The sequence below is a fragment of the Podarcis tiliguerta genome (genome assembly GCF_965153285.1).
Source record: "Podarcis tiliguerta genome assembly, chromosome: 2".
Classification (NCBI taxonomy): Eukaryota; Metazoa; Chordata; class Lepidosauria; order Squamata; family Lacertidae; genus Podarcis; species Podarcis tiliguerta.
The window spans coordinates 82,688,743-82,708,531 of NC_139535.1; the positions used below are offsets into that span (position 1 = coordinate 82,688,743).

General features: G+C 42.3%; 1 protein-coding gene across 5 annotated transcripts in view; it reads left to right on the plus strand.

The window, feature by feature from the left end:
• NTN1 (netrin 1) overlaps positions 1 to 19,789 on the plus strand; it is a 128,571-nt gene that overhangs the window by 82,918 nt on the left and 25,864 nt on the right. For 4 of the 5 annotated variants that reach the window (XR_014508632.1, XM_083429790.1, XM_083429789.1 and 1 more), the window contains exons 4-5: positions 10,771 to 10,920; positions 12,362 to 12,415. Coding sequence is in view for 4 of the 5 variants with exons in the window: in XM_083429790.1 (XP_083285916.1) it covers positions 10,771 to 10,920; positions 12,362 to 12,415 (204 nt within the window). In the remaining variant the exon portion in view is untranslated. The remainder of the gene's footprint in view (positions 1 to 10,770; positions 10,921 to 12,361; positions 12,416 to 19,789) is intronic. The other variant, XM_083429791.1, reaches the window with a different exon arrangement.

Below are 19,789 nucleotides of genomic sequence, written 5' to 3' on the forward strand. Positions count from 1 at the left end.
TTTGTTTCTGAAGTTGTATATGTATTTTAATTCTCCATATGTACAAACAGTTTTTCTTCTTTTTAAAAACATATACATGATAGATGTTCAAAAATTGAAAATTTATGAAGGTCTGTTGTTGTTGTTGTTGTTGTTGTTATTGTTGTGTGTTTTAACAAAATCCTAGTTGACAGAACGTTTAATTCCAATTTTTGATCTGAAGGTAACATTGTAGCCTTTGTAGGTACAAATGGGAGCTCAAAAAGGAAGAGCTCTTTGCTGCAAAAGCTTCATAAGTGAATGGCACATGAACAGAGTAATTTCAAAAAAGATAGTTCCATGACCTTTAAAACATTAAATTAATAATAATAATAATAATAATAATTTATTATTTGTACCCCGCCCATCTGGCTGGGTTTCCCCAGCCACTCTGGGCGGCTTCCATAGAAACAAAAAATACAGTAAAATATCACAGATTAAAAACTTCCCTGAACAGGGCTGCCTTAAGATGTCTTCTAAATGTCTGGTAGTTATTTATCGCTTTGACATCTGCTGGGAGGGCGTTCCACAGGGCGGGCGCCACTACCGAGAAGGCCCTCTGCCTGGTTCCCTGTAGCTTTGCTTCTCGCAATGAGGGAACTGCCAGGAGGCCCTCGGAGCTGGACCTCAGTGTCCGGGCAGAACGATGGGGGTGGAGACGCTCCTTCAGGTATACTGGGCCGAGGCCGTTTAGGGCTTTAAAGGTCAACACCAACACTTTGAATTGTGCTCGGAAACGTACTGGGAGCCAATGTAGGTCTTTCAAGACCGGTGTTATGTGGTCTCGGCGGCCGCCCCCAGTCACCAGTCTAGCTGCCGCATTCTGGATTAGTTGTAGTTTCCGAGTCACCTTCAAAGGTAGCCCCACGTAGAGCGCATTGCAGTAGTCCAAGCGGGAGATAACCAGAGCATGCACCACTCTGGCGAGACAGTCCGCGGGCAGGTAGGGTCTCAGCCTGCGTACCAGGTGGAGTTGGTAGACAGCTGCCCTGGATACAGAATTGACCTGTGCCTCCATGGACAGCTGTGAGTCCAAAATGACTCCCAGGCTGCGCACCTGGTCCTTCAGGGGCACAGTTACCCTATTCAGGACCAGGGAGTCCTCCACACCAGCCCGCCTCCTGTCCCCCAAAAACAGTACTTCTGTCTTGTCAGGATTCAACTTCAATCCATTAGCCGCCATCCATCCTCCAACCGCCTCCAGGCACTCACACAGGACCTTCACCGCCTTCACTGGTTCTGATTTGAAAGAGAGGTAGAGCTGGGTATCATCTGCATATTGATGGACACCCAGTCCAAACCCCCTGATGATCTCTCCCAGCGGCTTCATATAGATGTTAAAAAGCATGGGGGAGAGGACGGAACCCTGAGGCACCCCACAAGTGAGGGCCCAGGGGTCTGAACACTCATCCCCCACCACCACTTTCTGAACACGGCCCAGGAGGAAGGAGCGAAACCACTGTATAACAGTGCCCCCAGCTCCCAGCCCCTCTAGACGGTCCAGAAGGATGTTATGGTCGATTGTATCAAAGGCCGCTGAGAGATCCAGCAGAACCAGGAAACAACTCTCACCTTTGTCCCTAGCTCGCCGGAGATCATCAACCAGCGCGACCAAGGCAGTTTCGGTCCCATGGTGAGGCCTGAATCCCGATTGGAAGGGATCCAAATGGTCCGCATCCTCCAGGCGTGCCTGGAGTTGTTCAGCAACCACGCGCTCAATCACCTTGCCCAAGAATGGAAGATTTGAGACTGGGCGATAGTTGGCCATACTGGCCGGGTCTAAAGATGGTTTTTTAAGAAGCGGTTTAATGACCGCCTCTTTCAGCGGATCTGGGAATGTTCCCTCACAGAGGGAAGCATTCACCACCCCGCAGAGCCCATCGCCCAGCCCTTCCCGGCTTGCTTTTATTAGCCAGGATGGGCAAGGATCAAGGAGACAGGTGGTTGGTTTCACGCGTCCAAGCAGCCTGTCCACATCCTCGGGGGTAACGGATTGAAATTGATTCCATGCAACTTGACCAGACAGAGCTCTAGCACTCTCCCGCCCCAGCCCTGCTCCCACGGTGGTGTCTAGCTCCTTCCGAATATGAGTGATTTTATCTGCAAAAAACTTTGCAAAATCGTTGCAGGAGATCTTGGGGTCTTTACAAGGCCCCGGTGGTAAAGGTGGTTCCGTTAAATTGCGAACCACCTGAAAGAGTCTCCTGCTACTATTTTCTGCAGATGCAATAGAGGCGGTGAAGAAAGTCTTCTTCGCCGTCGCTATCGCCACTTGGTAGGCTCGACGTTGAGCTCTAACCTGTGTCCGGTCAGATTCGGAGTGACAGGGATAGGGAAAAAAACGAATAATGCAATCCCTTAATTTCAGCAGCTTTCTTTAAAAATCAGCGGGCAAAAACAAACAAAAGTAAACAATTTAATGGAATGTGAACATTTTTATTGGAGGAAACGAAAGACATATGAAATGGGTAATACTTTTCTTAAGAATCTAAAATGGTCAGATTAAATAATTTTTAAATAAATTGCAACTTTATCACTTATAGAATTATGCTGCTTTGTCACTTGTCTGTCCTGCTAGCTTTTTGTATAGAAAAATTTAAGCGGGCACCCTCAGCTCTGCACCATTCAGAGAAGCCAATACTAAGCAAATGGAAAAAGGAAAGGAAAGGAAACCTTTTGCTAGACCAGCAAGTGTGATGAGCTCCTTACTGCAACTTGGAAAGAAGCCACACAACAGGAAAAGAGATGACAGATTGAGTAGGGATATCACATGAAGTGGCAGGGTTGGGATCATGCCAAGGCCTACTGAAGCAGCCTGGAAGCAGAAAAGGAGCCAGGCTGCTGTATGCTACTGGGTGGTCAAAGGCAGAAATGAAATGCCAGTGGTTCAAGAAGGCATCATGTTTGAGAGATGGAGGATATAATTCATGTCCCATAAAATTAATGCAAGAAAGAGTTGCGTTATCACTACAGTGGCACTATTGGGACTTAGAAATGACCCAAAGCTCCTGTTCTTTCTCTCTCTCTCTCTTTCTCTCTCTCCTGGCAGCTGTCCCTGCGCCATCTCACCAGGAGGATTAATTTCTAGCACAGTTTCCAAATTAAAAGGGAAACTAACCCCAGAATCCTATACATGCCAACTTAGAAATAAATCCTATTGAGTTCAATTGGGCTTACTCCTGAGTAAGTAAATTAGTGTTGCAACCTAAGTGCCTATTTTAATCTTACATTGTATTCTCAACAGTCAAACCGTTCATTGAACATCTACCTCAAAATAAGCAACTCTATTTTTCTGCTCTGTCTGTTCTGTTTAGAAGAATGTTTTCACGCAGAACCCTTTCTGTGGTCAAATACATTTATAGCATTGATCCAGGAATGGCTACACAACTTCTGCTACCAATCTGTTCTGTTGAAGCACTGGACATGCTGTTGGGCAGCTGTCTACGTAAATATGGAACCCTATGGAAACATATGCAGTGTAGGTGGACAATTGCAAGCATGAGACTGCTTCTTGCTGCATATGCTGAGTCTGTGCCACTAGCAAATGTTCCACATCCTGTTTACATATTATGCATTATTGGATTGTTTATAAAAAGGGGCCTTAAAAAAAGGTAGGCTCAGCTGAAGTTTTGGATTTGTGCCTTAGAAACTGGAGACAAATATGATTTTCACCTTTCATAGCTTTCTCAAAGAGTTCCTGAAGCAGGAGGTGAAACAGGAACATTCACCTTCCTGTCCTCCTAGATAAACCATTGCATTATTTTTATTTCCTCACTCCTCCCTATCCGCCCCCATCTTCTTAAAAAGAGTGAGGTTGATAGGGAAGTTCCAAATGACCTTTCTATGTAAAACCTGTTTTGTTGTATAATATATTTGGAATTGGTTCCCTAAGCCCCTTTGATTAATTTCAACTCTGATATTTACCAGGCTACTGATACCAATGTAATTCTATTGAAACAGAGCCCCTGTCGAGTTTTATAGTATTTCTGTAAAACTGCTCTGCACACGGGGGAAAGGATTTCCATGCTTTTGATGAAAAAATGATGAATGATATGAACCATGAATGCACTCAGGCTCCACTTGCCAATATAAACCTATTGGGGAGCAGTGGAATTTAACATATGGAAAGGCGGCAAGTTGGCTTAATGCAGGCTAAACTTTTAATTAAGGATGCCAATCTTCCTCCTAAATGTCTGCTCCAGAGATTCTCAGCCAAATTTTGAGGCTTCAGTAAAGAATCATTGCTCAGCTTGCTCCCCCTGGGGAATCAATAGCTGCTGCTCCTTCTCACATGCACTGAGATTTGAGTTTTGTGAAAGGAAAGCCTTAACCAGTTTTCTTCTATGAACAACAGCATTTTGAATTATAGTGAGCTGAACCTCGGCTCGCTGCATGGCCATGGAGCAGTCTGCTTCCTTGGGTTTCTTTCTATGGAAAACAGAGGCAAGATTGGCAGGCTCATAATTTTGATATATCCAGATCAAATACACTTTGCTCAAGTTCTTTCTTTCTTTCTTTCTTTCTTTCTTTCTTTCTGTCAAATGGCTACAACGGTCTTAAAAGAAAGCCCAACCTTTAAGGGTTTATAACATTTTAAAACAAATTAGCACAGTTCACTGAGAAAAAGCTCGTGACATTACAGTACATTATATCTCCATGGTAACAAACAGCACTCCTGAAATATGCTTTAAAAAGATAAATGGTTGCAGTTAAATTTGAGGTAAGAACAAGTATTGTAGTGATCTGGTGCCTTGGAAGCAATGCTTTTCCAGCTGGGTTAAAATAATTTAAAAATCAGTAATACCCACAGTTAACAGTGTTTTATCCCAATTGAAAAAGCATTGTTTCTAAGTCATGATGTCACTACAACACTGCAATTTCTACACTGAATAACTTGGGAGTAAGTCCCATTTGCCTCAGTAGGGATTACTTGTGACTAGACAAGTAGAGGATTGCGCAGCTATTCAGTTTTTTTTGTATATAATGATTGTGAAATCCCTCAGAATTGCTAACAAGCTACAGTTTTATATTTGTAGTCTCTTGTCTATTTAAAGCTTTTGTTGTTTTCTTTCTTCTTAGTATTTGCAACATAAAGTTGCAATACATGCTTAGGGGAAAAGAAAGCTTAAAGGTAAATCATATGCAAATACAAAAAAATATTTCCATAGCAATAGTAGAACAGTGTTATTTGCATAGCAAGCAATGGTAATCAAATATGCATTATCTGTTGTAAAAGAGAGAAGAAATAAACATTGCAGGAGCAATCCAGTAGATTTTAAAAGGTTACCTATTGGATATTTTGGAGCCACAAATCATTTCTACTATAATCAGTAAATGCAACATAGGAAGCTGCTTTCTGTTCTGTATTGTGACTGGCAGCAGCAGTTTCAGGCGGTGTGGGGCGGCAGGTCCATTTCAGCCTACCTGGAGATTCCAGAGATTGAACTTCCTGCATGACTCCCACTGATCTACAGCCCTTTCCACTTCATTGTAAAATTATTTGATTTTGTTAAATGTAGATCATTAAAATCAAGTAATGGTTAATTATTTAATTGGTTCTTTCTCCCCCCCCCCCGACATTCTAATCCTCTGCTTAAAAATCTCCTTGTCTCACTCCACCCCAGTCATGCCACATCCTCTTCTCTGTTTTTACTATATCACGCTTGGGGCAAAATTCTGAATGCCCAGCAAGCACAGAGAGCCTTTTCCCAAAGCAAGCTATCTGACTTAAAAGAAGAAAGGAGCTGGTGTGAACCTCAGTCTTATGCAGGCTTACTCAGATGTAAGGCCAGTTGAATCCAGTGGGACTTACAGGCATACTAATACTAATATTTAGTATTGTAATTTTCCCAGTTATTTTAAAAAGTCTGGTTTCCAGTTTCCCTAAATCTGCTCCTAGCACACTGACTTGATGGCACGAAGCCCCAGCATGCTTGAAAATGCAGGAAAGAGAAGAAAAAGAGGAGGAGGAGGAAAGAAAAGGAATAAATCAACTTCTGCTCTGAAAAGCACAAACAGAAAGTTGTGGGGATTTTGCCATCAATGAGCTACAGCAGCAGAGGCCCCAGCCACAGCTCCATGAGCATTAATTGAGCAAACTGAAAGTCTGTCTACATGCAGTGATAACACTACAGTGAAGTCACTCTGATGCCAAGAATTCAATCATGCTGCAGATGTCTTGAAGCTCCAGAGAAGCCAGTGGTTTCATACACTTCCACCCAGATTACATCTAAGTCCAGTTTTGTGTCCCAGAAAGGATCATCCCGTCACTTTCCCTTTAGACTTGTTATGGTTCAGATGGTGATATTCTGGAACCTCAATTCTGGCAGGTGGTCTCTTCCCCCACAACTTCTTATCCTATGTCTCAGCAGACTGGGGACTCTGACTTTCTGTTGCTATAAAAAATACAAAGGCAGTGAATTTTCTTCTTCAGCTGAGAAAAGAGTATTAAGAGTTTAAGTCTGCTTTCCCCTGCACTCCAGTTCAAAGATTCTAGGACATCCTCTCCTGGATTTTAGGAATTTATTAAAGCCTGTCATATTTCCCCCTCCCTGTCAAATGTTAAAAACAGAAAGGCCTTCAGGGGGTGGGGGAACAAGGATGAGGCTTTCCGTGGTCCTTCATAAAGGCCAGAAACACATCTGGTCATAAACAGGACAAAGATTTCTTGGAACTGCATCTGACCTCCGGTGTGATTTCCAGAACATTGTGCTGACATATCTGCTAGACATCCCCTGTGACACAGCTCAGTCAAAAAGTGGATGAGAACTATTCAGGGGTTCCCTGTTTTTGTGATCATATCTTGGTGCACGTGCTTGCAGCTTCTAAAGCGTAGGAGCTCTGCACTTGCACAGATGCTCTCATTTGTCATACCTTTGGTATTTGGCTTCAGGAAACAAGATTATTTCACAGACGAAAATGTAAACAGGGCCCAAATCAGCCACTGCCCAAGAAGAGCTGTGGTAGAGAAGGGAGGAGAAATGCAAAGGGATAGTTGTGGTCTCTTGATCAGAAAGGCTGCTTGTTTATTCCTACATGCTGGGGACTGTTTTCCTGCTCATCGTATTTAGCTGCTTCAGATAGACGATCAAACCTTGGTTCAAAATTTCTCTGATTTTGTGGGCTTCAGAAGTGTTGCTTCATATCACCTTGTGGAATAAAGTTATCAACTGAACAAAATTGAATCACCGATTAAAAACAGCAGCAGCAGCAGCAATGCAAACTCAAATGGCAACATCATATGTCATCACAATGCAAGCCACTATGGCAATAACAGAAGGCAAGGTATGGTCAATCAAGGAGAATTTCTAAAGGAAAGCCACATTACAAACTACAGTATTCACCAAAGGGGTTGAAAATTCAGGTACTGCTGACCTCTGTTCCCCCCCCCCCCAAACTCTAAGAATGAACAAACCAAAAAAGTAAGCATTTTGCTATAACAATCTTCACAAACTACCAGTGGTTCTGTGTACGGTGCTGGGGCAATTTAATAATGCACAAATATGGAATCTCACATGAAGACAAAACTATTAATAGAACACAGCCATCTAAAGAATGATAATTGAGACCATTGAAATGTACAGGTCATTCAAATTAATGCACACAAGAACACTGATGTGGAATTTTAGAAGCAATGAAAAGGACTTGTGAGGAAACACATAGTAGCAGAACCTGAGCTGCAGCTCTGTGCACACTTTATTGGCAAAAGCCCCATTGAATTCAGTGGGACTTAAGGATCCATAGAATTTGGCTAATAGAATGACCCAAAGAATGGAGGAAAAGCTGGACAACCTTAGCTGACAATTGTGAGGTGCTAATGTAACACTGTGTGAGCCACAGTCGTTCTTCCTCCTTGCATAGTTAGGGAGTTCTGAGAGTTTGCATGTCCCCACCACTTCCGTAACACAACTTGTGAGGTGGGTTGTACATACATACAAGCATTCACCACCACCACCCTTTGTTGAGGAGAAAGGATTGAATGAAAAGTGCATAAATTAGGCTTTGGTTAATTAAACAATATATCACCTTTTAAACTGGGAGTTTTGTTTTTGTTTGTTACTATGGTATTTTTGTGTGTGTTTTTAATATTGTAAATTGCCCAGTGATCCTCAGATGAAGGGTGGTATACAAATTCAATCGATGATGATGATGATGATATTGTTGCAGCTTAAACCCTTATAATTATATTATCACTAAATGTATGCAATATGCTTAGAATTCAGAATCGTTGCTCGTTTCACAGCCAGTTATACACAACTTGTTAAAAGAAATGTATAATATACACTGTGATAAAATATAGATACAAAAATGATGCACATAGCACACTAGTGGTGGTGGGGATAACCATACAAAATGATACAGGATTGTTTTAGAACATGAAGACAAATCAGCGCATACAGGGTATATTAATACGCATACCATAAAAGCTAAAATAATGCTTACTTGTGAAAAATATGTAAGATACATTTAGGCAAATGATCTCTGATACTGGTAAATTGTGTTTCTTGAGTTCATAAACTTTGTCTCCTTTGACAAAGTATAGCTTCCTGTGTAACAAAAAGCTGTTGATCTTAGAAGAATGTAAATTCCTTCTGTTACTCCTTCACTGTTAAATGGTCACATTCTAAATCAATATCTAGCTTGACAGAAGATTTAGTCTTTTCTGTATCTTTCAATACATTGACACACAGAGAGATTAGTGTTTGGAAATTATTGTGACATATTTAGTGAACTGGCTTGACCGACCTGTCTTTGGACAGGCATATTCCAACATGTTCTAGCATTGTTGACAGATGGATTCTGGGACTTCTAAATGTATGACTATGAACATCTTAGTGATAGAGATAGAAAGAGAAACAACAACCCTAGACCATAAACTCAAGGCTGGACTTTAATTTTATTTCCAAGTGTCACATTCATTCACTATTTTTGAGCTTTGAATCACACCTCTGTGTCATTGAAAATACGAATGTTTCAAATGCAAAGCAACAAGAAAAGAAAAAAGAAGTCCACCTCAAGAGGGAAAACCTAGATTTAAAAAGGGAACTGACAAAAATAAGTAAACAATGAGTACTGAATGTTCTTATACATACCTGCTGCTGAAACATATTAGATTTCCCCAACAAGAGCCATGCAACCCCAGTAAAATACATATTCACAGATAATTTGATTGTCATGAGCTGTATCACTGGAGACTGACTAGTATGATTGACAAAGATTCAATAGCTCAAATGTCAAGCTTATCTTAGAGACTTAAATGAGAAATAATCTGAATTGTGTAGGCTCTGGTTCAGCAAACAGCTAGCTCTAAATGTTGAATTAAGTTTTCAAAAGGTGGGATGACAACATTTCATAATCCCATGAGTCCTGGCTTAGTAGGCAACTTAACTCTAAAAGTGAAAAGAATGCAAGAAGAATTAATGTTGACTGGTTATGATGGTTATATGCACCCTCTGTGCTTATTTATAGAAGAGGTGGAGCACCTCAGGTCCAGGGGGTCAAATGTGGCCCTCCAGACCTCTCTGTCTGGCCCCTGGAACTCTCCCCAGGCCACACCCATCACTGGCCCTGCTTAACACTCAGTATTTTTGCCTGGCTGGAATGTGCCCTTGAACTCTAATGCATTGTTTGTCCTGTTTGAGGATAGAAAGGAGTTTATGTCTTATATATAGAAAGTAAAATTTACATTTGTTGCTCTGTCCATTTTTGCCTTTTGCCCCTACTCGCATGCGGCCATCAGAAGGGTCACAGAACCCTTGGGCTGAAAAGGTTCCTTGCCCCTGATATATAGGAACATAGGAAGCTATCTAAAACTGAGTTGTACCATATGTACCACAAAGGGACAGAAGCTGTTTAGGGTTTCAGACCAGGGTCTTTTTCAGCTCAATGTGGAGGTGCTGGGAATTGAACTTTGGACCTTCTAGCATGTAATGTATGTGCTCTACAACTGAGCCATAACCCTTTCCTGACTAGATTGCGAAGGCAGTATGCCTCTCGAGTGCCAGCTGCCGAAGGAAAGGAGTGGGGTTATTGCTTTCATGCCTTGCTTGCCTTCTCAAGAGGCATCTGGTTAGCTATTGACAATTTATGACTGTCGCTTGTTGGCTAATGATGGACCATTGGTTTGATTCAGCAGAGCTCCCCCTGAATGCTCTTCAACAGGAATTTAGCCAGGAGAATTCACCACAATCCGCTGAGTTTAGTTATTGTTCCAGCTACAGAACAGGTGTTTCAATGACCTCTAGAGAGAAAAGGAAACCCTTCCTTCTCTTCTTGCTCCCACCAGCTGTGATGATTGGAGGCTGATAGTGAGGCTGGAACAGAATATTTCCTGAAGCACTGAACAAAGAGCAAACGTACAGAAACTGAATGGTGGGGAAATAATTCTAGGTGTGGCATTAGTCAAGTCCACTCAGCAGCAGTAAATGTCTGCTTTAAAACTTTTAAATTCATTTTAGGCCACAAGTATAATCCTTGTGGTGTAATGTAGTAGCTGGCACTGATTGTCCATCATGTTGCTTTCAGATTTTCTGGGGAAAGTTGCTGTGCTTATAGAGCACTGCTATAAGAATGAGATGATACCTGCAGTCCAGGGCATTGGCTACTCCTACCTCATTCCTATAGCTCTGCTACAAAAAATCTTGCTGTCTTTGGATACTCTTGCTAGTTGAAAATGCTTGTTCTTTTTGGAAAATCCTTCCTTCCTCTCCAGCTCCTCACCTCTGATCCTCTTGTTGTGTGTTCCCCCCACAGCATGTGATTGCCATCCCGTGGGTGCAGCTGGAAAAACCTGTAATCAAACCACAGGGCAATGTCCCTGCAAAGATGGCGTGACAGGCATCACTTGCAACCGATGTGCCAAAGGTTACCAGCAAAGCAGATCTCCCATTGCCCCCTGCATAAGTAGGTGGATGCTCTTTCCGACATTGGTACCATAACGTAATGGATCCTAAATCTGGTCTGCTTACTAACACCTGATTGGATAGACTTAATTAATTTAGCTAGAGATACTGTTGGCCACTTTTCACATTGCAGTTTTCATGGGTAGTTGTTACAGGTCCACATTGTGAACCTAAAACTTCAGGTTTTAAGGCACATTCACTTCCACCACTATTTCAACTCGCTTATGCAGTGAAAATGCACAGTGAAAAGCTGGGGCTAATAGCAAGGAAAGACATATATGAACCTGGAAACTGGGATAGGTTTAGTGAGTACACAGTGAAACTGTGTAATGTATACCCATTAAAGCTGTAATTTGTGCAGTGGCCCTGTGTGTTGTATGTCCAGGTCGCATTTTGCATGTCTCTATGTATATAAATATATGGATGAATTATACATATATCTTATTGATCACACTAGTAAGGTGATGCAAGTACAAGTTCCCACTTAAACAAAAGGTTTCAAAGTTCAAAACATGATTTTCTGTGTTGCAGAACCATTTTTTCTAGCAATGCCAGCAATAAACAACTACTGTTTTTAAATTATGTTTGATTAAAATAATGTTTGGGCGTAGTCAATGTTTTCCTCCTAAAAGCATTAGACAGCCTGGGTTCCATCATTGTTCAGAGCAACTTTCATACCAAAGCAGTTGGTTCTGTCTCTGTCATACAGAGAAAAAGAAAGCAAAGACCAAAGCAACTTTGAAAAGCCAAAAAGAAACACAGAACAGCCATATAATGGCCATTACCCTGTTTCCTTAATACTAATGCAAAAATAAAATAAATAAGGTCATGGTTGAAAGAATCAAGTCTTTGAATAACTTCTCAGGATGCATTTCTGACAATCTGGAATAGTCACAAAAATTTCATACTCTTATACTGTGATGGAGTATTTATGGTCTGAAGGCATATGATGCAGCAACCTCACTGCAGCTGGCCTCTCCCTACAGCTTCTTTAAAATAAGATAAAAGATGTGAGAAACATCTGAGCATGGATCCTCTTCATCACATACAGTATGAGACTCTAGAACTCACTACAAGGAACTGAAATGAGATTATCCCTAGAACCAATATGGCTGCAGAAAATATATGCCTTTCTCTTCTCTGATGGAGTCCTGATTACATCAAAATCATTGGAGACATTGTTATTGTTTGCTATGATATTTAGATGGACATAACTAGATGTGCTTGGTGAAGGCGAACTCTAGGTTAGCGCTGCACTAAAATGTACATGCACACACTTGCTGAACACCCTCTCTGGTCCCTGAAGGTTCATTTGCACAATCACTTTTCTTTCTGACAATTTTTGAACTTGTCTTGTGAAAACGTTCATTCCTGGAGAGAGTAACAACTTTTACCTTTTCTTGTTTATCCTTCCCTTGTTTGCTTTTTCTTCTTTACCACAGAGATACCTGTTGTTCCTCCCACCACGGTGGCCAGTAGCACAGAAGAACCTGCAGGTATGTTATACTTTTGTTTTTATCCTGTTCAAATTGTCGGGGGGGGGGGGGGGGATATCCTATTCCAAAGACAAGATAGGTCTGCTGACCAAATTATAGCAACAACAAAGTAAGCAGGACTGAAACTTATTCAAGGCTTTTTTTACTGTAGGTGAGGGGGGAGGTCATGAGCGTAATATTTTGGTTTTTTCATTTAAGAATAAAATAATTAACATTAAATGTCAAGAACAGGTTGTTACATAGCAAAAGAAATAGTGTTTGTGTAGTATTGTGTAAAAAAACAGGCTCTGGGGAATAATTAAGTACATAGATTTAAACTGCAAAAAGACATGAAAAAGGCAAAAATTGTGTGAAAAGAATGGCTAGCAATCCCAGAAGTCTTTGCACCAACCTTTGAGGGCTGTGGAGAGTTTGAGTTTGAGAGAAAACTTTGGAGGGAGTGATTGTGGTGGAGTTTGGCGGATTTTGTGGAGTTTGGTACTTCAGGATGCCCCCTTTGTCATTTTTTCAACATCATCCTCTAGTGATGAGGAAAAATGAGAGCCCCCATTGCCACCATTCATGCCAGTTTGGTAAGTGCTGCTGACTTTTTAAAGGGGTTTTCAAGAGTTTCCAGAGGTTTAGAGGGTGTTTACAGGCATTTCAGATGGTGTCCCCCACTATATGTGTTTTCTTGTATATTTGCAGTACCTGGGAATGTAAACCCTGTGTAAGTGAGGAGATGCCTGTAATGCCTTTGGTTGGGTATTTTACAGTCTTGTGGGTAGCCTGACCTGGAGCAGAACAAATTTGACAAACAGATGGAAGTATAGAACCAGCTGTTTAAATATGCTATTATTGTATCTTTTAAGGAACATTAGCAACAGCACTGTTGTGGTACTCATTTATCCTTGTCGTCATCTGCTACTTTCAGTTTAGGCTAAAAGCTATAGAAGTGCAAGTTTTTATTCTCTTTTCACAGAAAATTATTTACAGGGTGGAGAGGGAGTAGTAAACACTCAAACTTGCAACAGTATCTCCTGGATTCCTAAATTTTAAAAAATTATTATTTATTCATTCCCCTGCGTATATCATTTTCAATGGAACAATCCATCTTTTCAGAAGCAGATTGCAGCACAAGGCGCCTTCTCTTTAAAAGCACAAGGAAAGTTCAGCCAAACTGAACAATCTGATTGGCGGTGGGTCCCTAAGTGCATGATATCCCTTCAGTAGCAATTTTATTGATGTTTTTAAGCACCACTTTAGTCAGAGAGGATGAGCTCCCGTATTTTATCATTTTTATTTGACTGCCTAGCCCACTTGGGAGTGTGGCACCTTTCAGATTCCATCATTGCACACTTCCCCAGAAGTCCACAACACTGTCTTGGCTACATGTCACTTGGCATAAGCGCAGGTGATAGCACAGCCACCCCTAAATGCAATCTGAGGGCTGTCTGAACATTGCAATCCAAAAGAAGAAATCTGGATGGAAGTTATATGTAGCAGCGCATTGGACAGAATCACTTTGCCACACTTCTTCAAGAGTGAGTGTGTTGTTGTGGATAGAGTGCTCTGGTCAGACTGCAACATTCAGTTTCAAATCCTCAGTCATGAAACTCGCTGGGTGACCTTGGGCCTGTCACTTATCTCGAGGTTTAATCTGCCAAACAGGGTCGTTGGAATAATAAAATGTGGGAATGAATGCCAATGTGGGGAATCAAGCTCCTTGGAGGAACGGCAGGATATAAATAAATGCTCAAGTTGAAAGTGGCTCCAAATCTGAAAGAAAGGGGAATGTATATTTTGTAGAGAAATCTCAAATGGATCACGAGCCAAGACCAGCTTTAGTGTGAAAGAGAGAAAACATTGCCATTGCTGGTTCTGCACCAGGGTTTGCTTTAGTTATATAACATCTGCATTTGACTGGAAAAGCAATTAAAATTCATTTGCTTTTATAAAATTGCTCTTTGCCAACATTTTGAGCCAGCAGCCTTGCTGAACATTTTAAGCTGAGCAACCTGGACATTTTCTACTTCTCTCTCATTTTATAATTCTACTCCTAGACCTTGTCTTGCTGCTGGAGGTTAGCAATGGGCAGGTGGGCAATTCATGGGATAGCCGTGTGGCTGCTTAGACAAGGATTTAATCTCTCATGTTGGTTATTGCAGTGCACCTTCAAAAACACTTGGGAAGTTTGGGGGAGTATGATATGCTGCAGTTCATCTTTGACAGGTTACTCATGACAGGTCTTGGTAAAATTGCTTCTAGCTTTGCTGGCTTCCTGTTAGCTTCTGGGCCCAGTTAGCAGTACGAGTGATGAACTTTAAACCAGGGTACAGGCTAGGTCAACTACCCCCAGCATTTTGGAACTGAACATTTTGGATGGGTGCTGCAGTCCATCTGAAATTTTTGGGTTGGGAAAAACTTTGTCTTAGGGCCTCTATATCCTACTGATGTAGCCCATCCTGTGGAATGCTCTGCCAGCAGTTGGCTCTTTTGCTGCCATTTTTCTGGCAATTTTTAATACGTTGCTTCTCTCTCTCTCTCTCTCTCTCTCTCTCTCTCTCTCTCTTTCTTTCACTCTTCACAGTATAGTAAGTAACCAAGGAGTTGGTTTTTGCTGTTTCTTTCTACAGTTACATTCTTAGTGTAGCTGCACTGTGGGGATGTGCCTAGTATTGTGCCTTTGTTAGTGGTAGTACTGCAGGTTTTATAATGATTGTGCACTGCTTTACTTGTCACTTTTGTGGTAGAGAATCAATCTATAAATTGAGAAATGTTACCCCCAAAATGTAATGATTCCAGGGTGCTTTTTTGCTTTTGCTTGTATGTCTGCGTATGTTATGGCTGTTTGTTTGAGTCATCTCAATCTGTTTGCTATGTAAGCACTTTTCTGTGGTCTGTTTGCTCTGTTCCTAGCACATTGGCCTCTGGCTTATGCAGCAGGTATATCTGTGGAGGGCTACTGAATGGGAATATAGCTCTAGCTTCAAGCAGAGGATTGTATTGTTGGATGAGATGACTAGAAGATGCTCTGACATTCACTCTGAAGGGGCTGACCAGGCAGGAATTTGGCTGAGAAACAGGCACACCATCCATGTCTGTGTGAGGGATGTGTGTGTGTGCACGTCTGTGCATGTCAGAGAGAGAAGAGGGGGATGGATTGATGAAGTGGAGAGAGAAAGAGAGAGAGAAAAGGGGGAGTGGGAGTGGCCATGCCCACTTTTTGGCCTTGGCCCTGACCACCAGTGGTATGCAGCCCCCTACCAATATGGCCCCCAGCCCTGAAGTTTGCCTAGCCCTGATTTAGTGCATTCCAACTGTGATTGTAGACATGGATTATTTCAGCTAAACAAACCTTCATTGACTTAAATGAATTATTCCATATGGTAAACTTGGCCTGTGAGCCACATTACGAAGTTCAGCACGACTTACCTCTCTTCTGGTGCACCAGCATCCTGCCTTGCCAGTTTTCCCTACTAGTTGCTGTTAGCGTCATTCATTTCTGGCTGCAAATTCTTTCCTGGATTATAGAACTGCTGCTGCTCAAAAGGCTAATCTGTATACCCTGGGCAGCTACTGGAAATAATAACTGGAAAAAAATCTTTGCTCTGTTGTAGGGCTAGTGTTTCCTGTAGGTCTTATCACGTTCCTAGGATTTCCCACAAAGTATAGGAGCAGAATAGTGTAAGATATGACCTGCTCTATCTTGGCTATCTGTGTGCTTCATTTGCAGCAGCTGTGATATAATGCAGTTACGCAAATGCTTGGACTGACCTAAGCTGGGCAGGACAACAGCCCAGAGGCCATACTGTAGGGAACATTCTTTCTCTGCCCCTGGAGATGGGCTGCATTTGGCCTTTCAATTTCCTCATTTTGCAGTTCCATAAACATTTTAGCTGAGAGAAATGGGGGTAGGAGAGAGAAGGTGGGGAGAAAACTCTGGTAATTTTCCTGATAATCAGGAAGGCGAACCACTGTGACTCTGGAATGGCTATGTTGACTGACCTTGCCGCTAGCATTGTAATACAAATTCATCTTCTAAATTAAATACATGACAATTCAGATTAGAATGATACTGTAGGTTGGTGGTTTAGAGTTATTCCATCTGACATGCAACCAGCACAATTTCCACACACACCCCAACAAATATTTTTATTAAACTTTTAACATGAAAAGACATTTAATTAACATTTGCATGGGGATTGTCATTTTACACAGGATCAGCTACATGGAGGATTAGACCTCTCCAGAAAGTTGTATGGGCTGTTGGGAGGAGGCATAAATCCCACTGTTTGTTGATAAAGTCAATGAATGGGTGTCATATAGCATAGAATGAGTCTTTTTTGTGGTTCCCCCTGCAAGCTGGGCATGGCAAGTTAGTTTTTCTGACAGGGCTACCTGCCAGACTCTATCTAGCCACTTGCAGGGAAGAAACTAGGCTTTATTTCACCAGGGTCAAAGACTCACTTTGGTACCCCCTCCCATGCGCATTTGTGTACACACACAGAGAGAGACAGGGAACCTCAATGGCACCCCTCTGGAGGCTTCACCCAGGGCAAAAAATCCTGGCTACCCCCATAGCTATGGCTCTGCCACTTGTCATGTGAAAGGCGTGCAACTAGTACAAGTATGCATGGGGACGCTCAATCCTATGCTTATTTCTTGGTAGTAAGTCCCATGCGGGAGGAAGTTCCAGTCATAAGGAGCAGCAAGGGAAAATGTTACTTCAGGTAGCAAGGATACCTTTGAAAGGCTGAGGATGGTAGAGCTAGACAAAATGATCTCTTGCAAAATATGTGCAGAGACAAGAACAGATGAGGCTATGGAAGGTTTTGAACGCTGAAGACAAGAATGGATTAAAGATGAGGGCCAAAAAGTCAAAGTTTTGAGAGAGCTTAATAATTCTGGGAAGCGAAGGGAAGTATCAAATAGAATACCAAGGCTTTGTGCCTGGTCAACTGGGTGGATGTTGACGCTGGTAACGGACAAAGAGATGATGGCTTGGGAGGAAAGATGAGAAGTTTGTTTTTGATCACACTGAACTTGAGACTATGTTGCGGCATCTCAGTAGAAATATCAGAAATGTAGTTGAAAATGCACACGAAGTATTCCCTAGAGGGGAACCTTTAGCCCTCCAGATGTTGTTGGATTACAACTTGCATCATGTCTGACCATTTACCATGGTCATTATCCAACAACATCTGAAGGACCACAGGCTTCCCATCCCTGCCCCTATTGTTATCATGTTGCTGGATTCTGTTGGGTTCCAGTTTTCTTGCTTTCTGAAATGCGAAGTACCTTGTGACACCTCCATTTGAGCTCTGATATGATGCAGCAAAGTGGGGGAGACAGATGCTGCCGCAGTGGGCTCTGAATGAGATACTCCGGTGCTAAGCAGTACGCTCATGCTTTAATAACAAAACGTCTTGGCTGCTCCTTGTCCTTCCTGCCTTCATACCCTAATGGGAGAGACCCCAAAATGGCATTCAGCAAGTTAACGCTATCCCCTTGCTTTCAGCAAAAACACTTCACAATGGAGCCCCCTTACAATGGAGGGAGCCGAAGGTCATGACAAGGGTTAGAAGGCGCCCACCGGGGGCTATGACTTGCTGTCAAACATAAAGCAAAGTCCTTTGTACACCCCACCGCCACCTCTGGGTTTGAGCCCTTTCATTCTGCTTTGGTTTTGCGGGTGGATATGGCGGCTTTTCCACAATAGGGCATCTTGATAGAAGCTAGAAGGGAAGGAAGCAGGTGTGGGTACCCTTGACAACTGCATTCCATTCTCCTCTGAAACACTTCCATATAGCAGAAATTCTTCATTGTCATTTAAAATAGATGTGCATTTTTAATATGCCACTTTCCCACAATTCTTTTACAATACTATTCTAATTCCCAATAATTGTATCATCGTTTTGGGGTGGGGGTGAGAAAGGGGTTGATGCATGATTTAAAAATAAAATGTTTGTTCCGAAGGGAGGTCCCATATGTAAATTTACTCCCCAACCCAACCCAAATACAGTCATATCTCGGGTTGAATGTGCTTCAGGTTGAGTGCTTTCAGGTTGCGCTCCACGGCAACCAGGAAGTAACGGAGCGTGTTACTTCCAGGTTTTGCCGCTCGCGCATGTGCAGACCATCAAAATAACGTCACGTGCATGCATGGAAGACGCAGACGTGCCATCATGTCTTATGTTGCATTCAGGATGCAAACCGGGCACCGGAACGGATCCCGTTCACATCCCGAGGTACCACTGTAAACAGTAGGTGGGAACCAAAGATGGTATAATGATTTCACTTCAAGATTGGCTTTATGAAGTCACATAGGCAGTTTGCACTTTTAGCCGTGGGGTGAACCAGGAAACATGAATGAAATTTTGTGTAGTGAAAATCTATTGAGCAGATTCTGCCGTCAGTTACTTGTGCAAGTCCCTTCTCTTAAACTGGTAGTATTACTCTGGATTTGCTACTCTTGGAAGTGCAGTGCAATATGGAAGTGCTCCAGTTCTTATCTGGAGCTTGAAGCTCAGTACAGAAAGGAAGTGGATCATCCATTATCTCACACCACACTTTCAAGTGCCTGGATTGCCTCTGAAGCTCAACATAGTTGTTTTATTACCTGTATGCCTTGTTTTTGCTCTGTGATGGGATGCAAGTTAACATACATGGATTCTCAGTCAGTGTGCCATGCAGGCACTGACAAGGATCAGAACTGCTTTGCTTATCATGTGCCTCCAGACTGTTTTCTGGAACTCATAAGCGGTAAGACACTGCCCCTCCCCTGCTAGTGAAGGGTCAGGAATCTGGCAATCACAAATTTTAGCAGGCTATCTAGACCAGACAAAATGTGTGAACCCCTGATGGCCAGGGTTGAAGTAATCCCAAGTGTAACCCACCTTCCTTTTTTGTTTTCTTAAACCCAGTTTCAGTGTGATGGTGTCAGTTTCCTTTCTGGAGCCCCAGCAGTATGTTCCCTGCTTCTAGAAGCCTCTGAAGGGTGAATAAGAATTTTAAAGAAGTACTGCTGCCACTCAAGAAATAGAAACTTCTACGGTCCCTGTGGCATCCAGTTCAACTCATTGTCCCACTCTTGATGACATACTATTTTCTGTCTATCCTTGGACTAGTATTTTGCTGCTTCTTTTCATATGCTAAAGTCTTGCACAGTTGGACTTGCATTGGATTGAAAGATGGGAGGTGTATTCCAGCCCTTGGAAGGGTGAGCTGAATACTTGGACAATTGTTGTTTTGGGGTAATTTGGGGAGCCCAGGGAGCACACAGTTGATTGTGTGCTCCCCCCTCTGCTACCCGCCATCTTGCAAGGTTTCTAAAAGATTCAACTCACCTTTCACTTGTTTCTTATTCCTGTTTGTCTTCCCCGTCATCTGCGA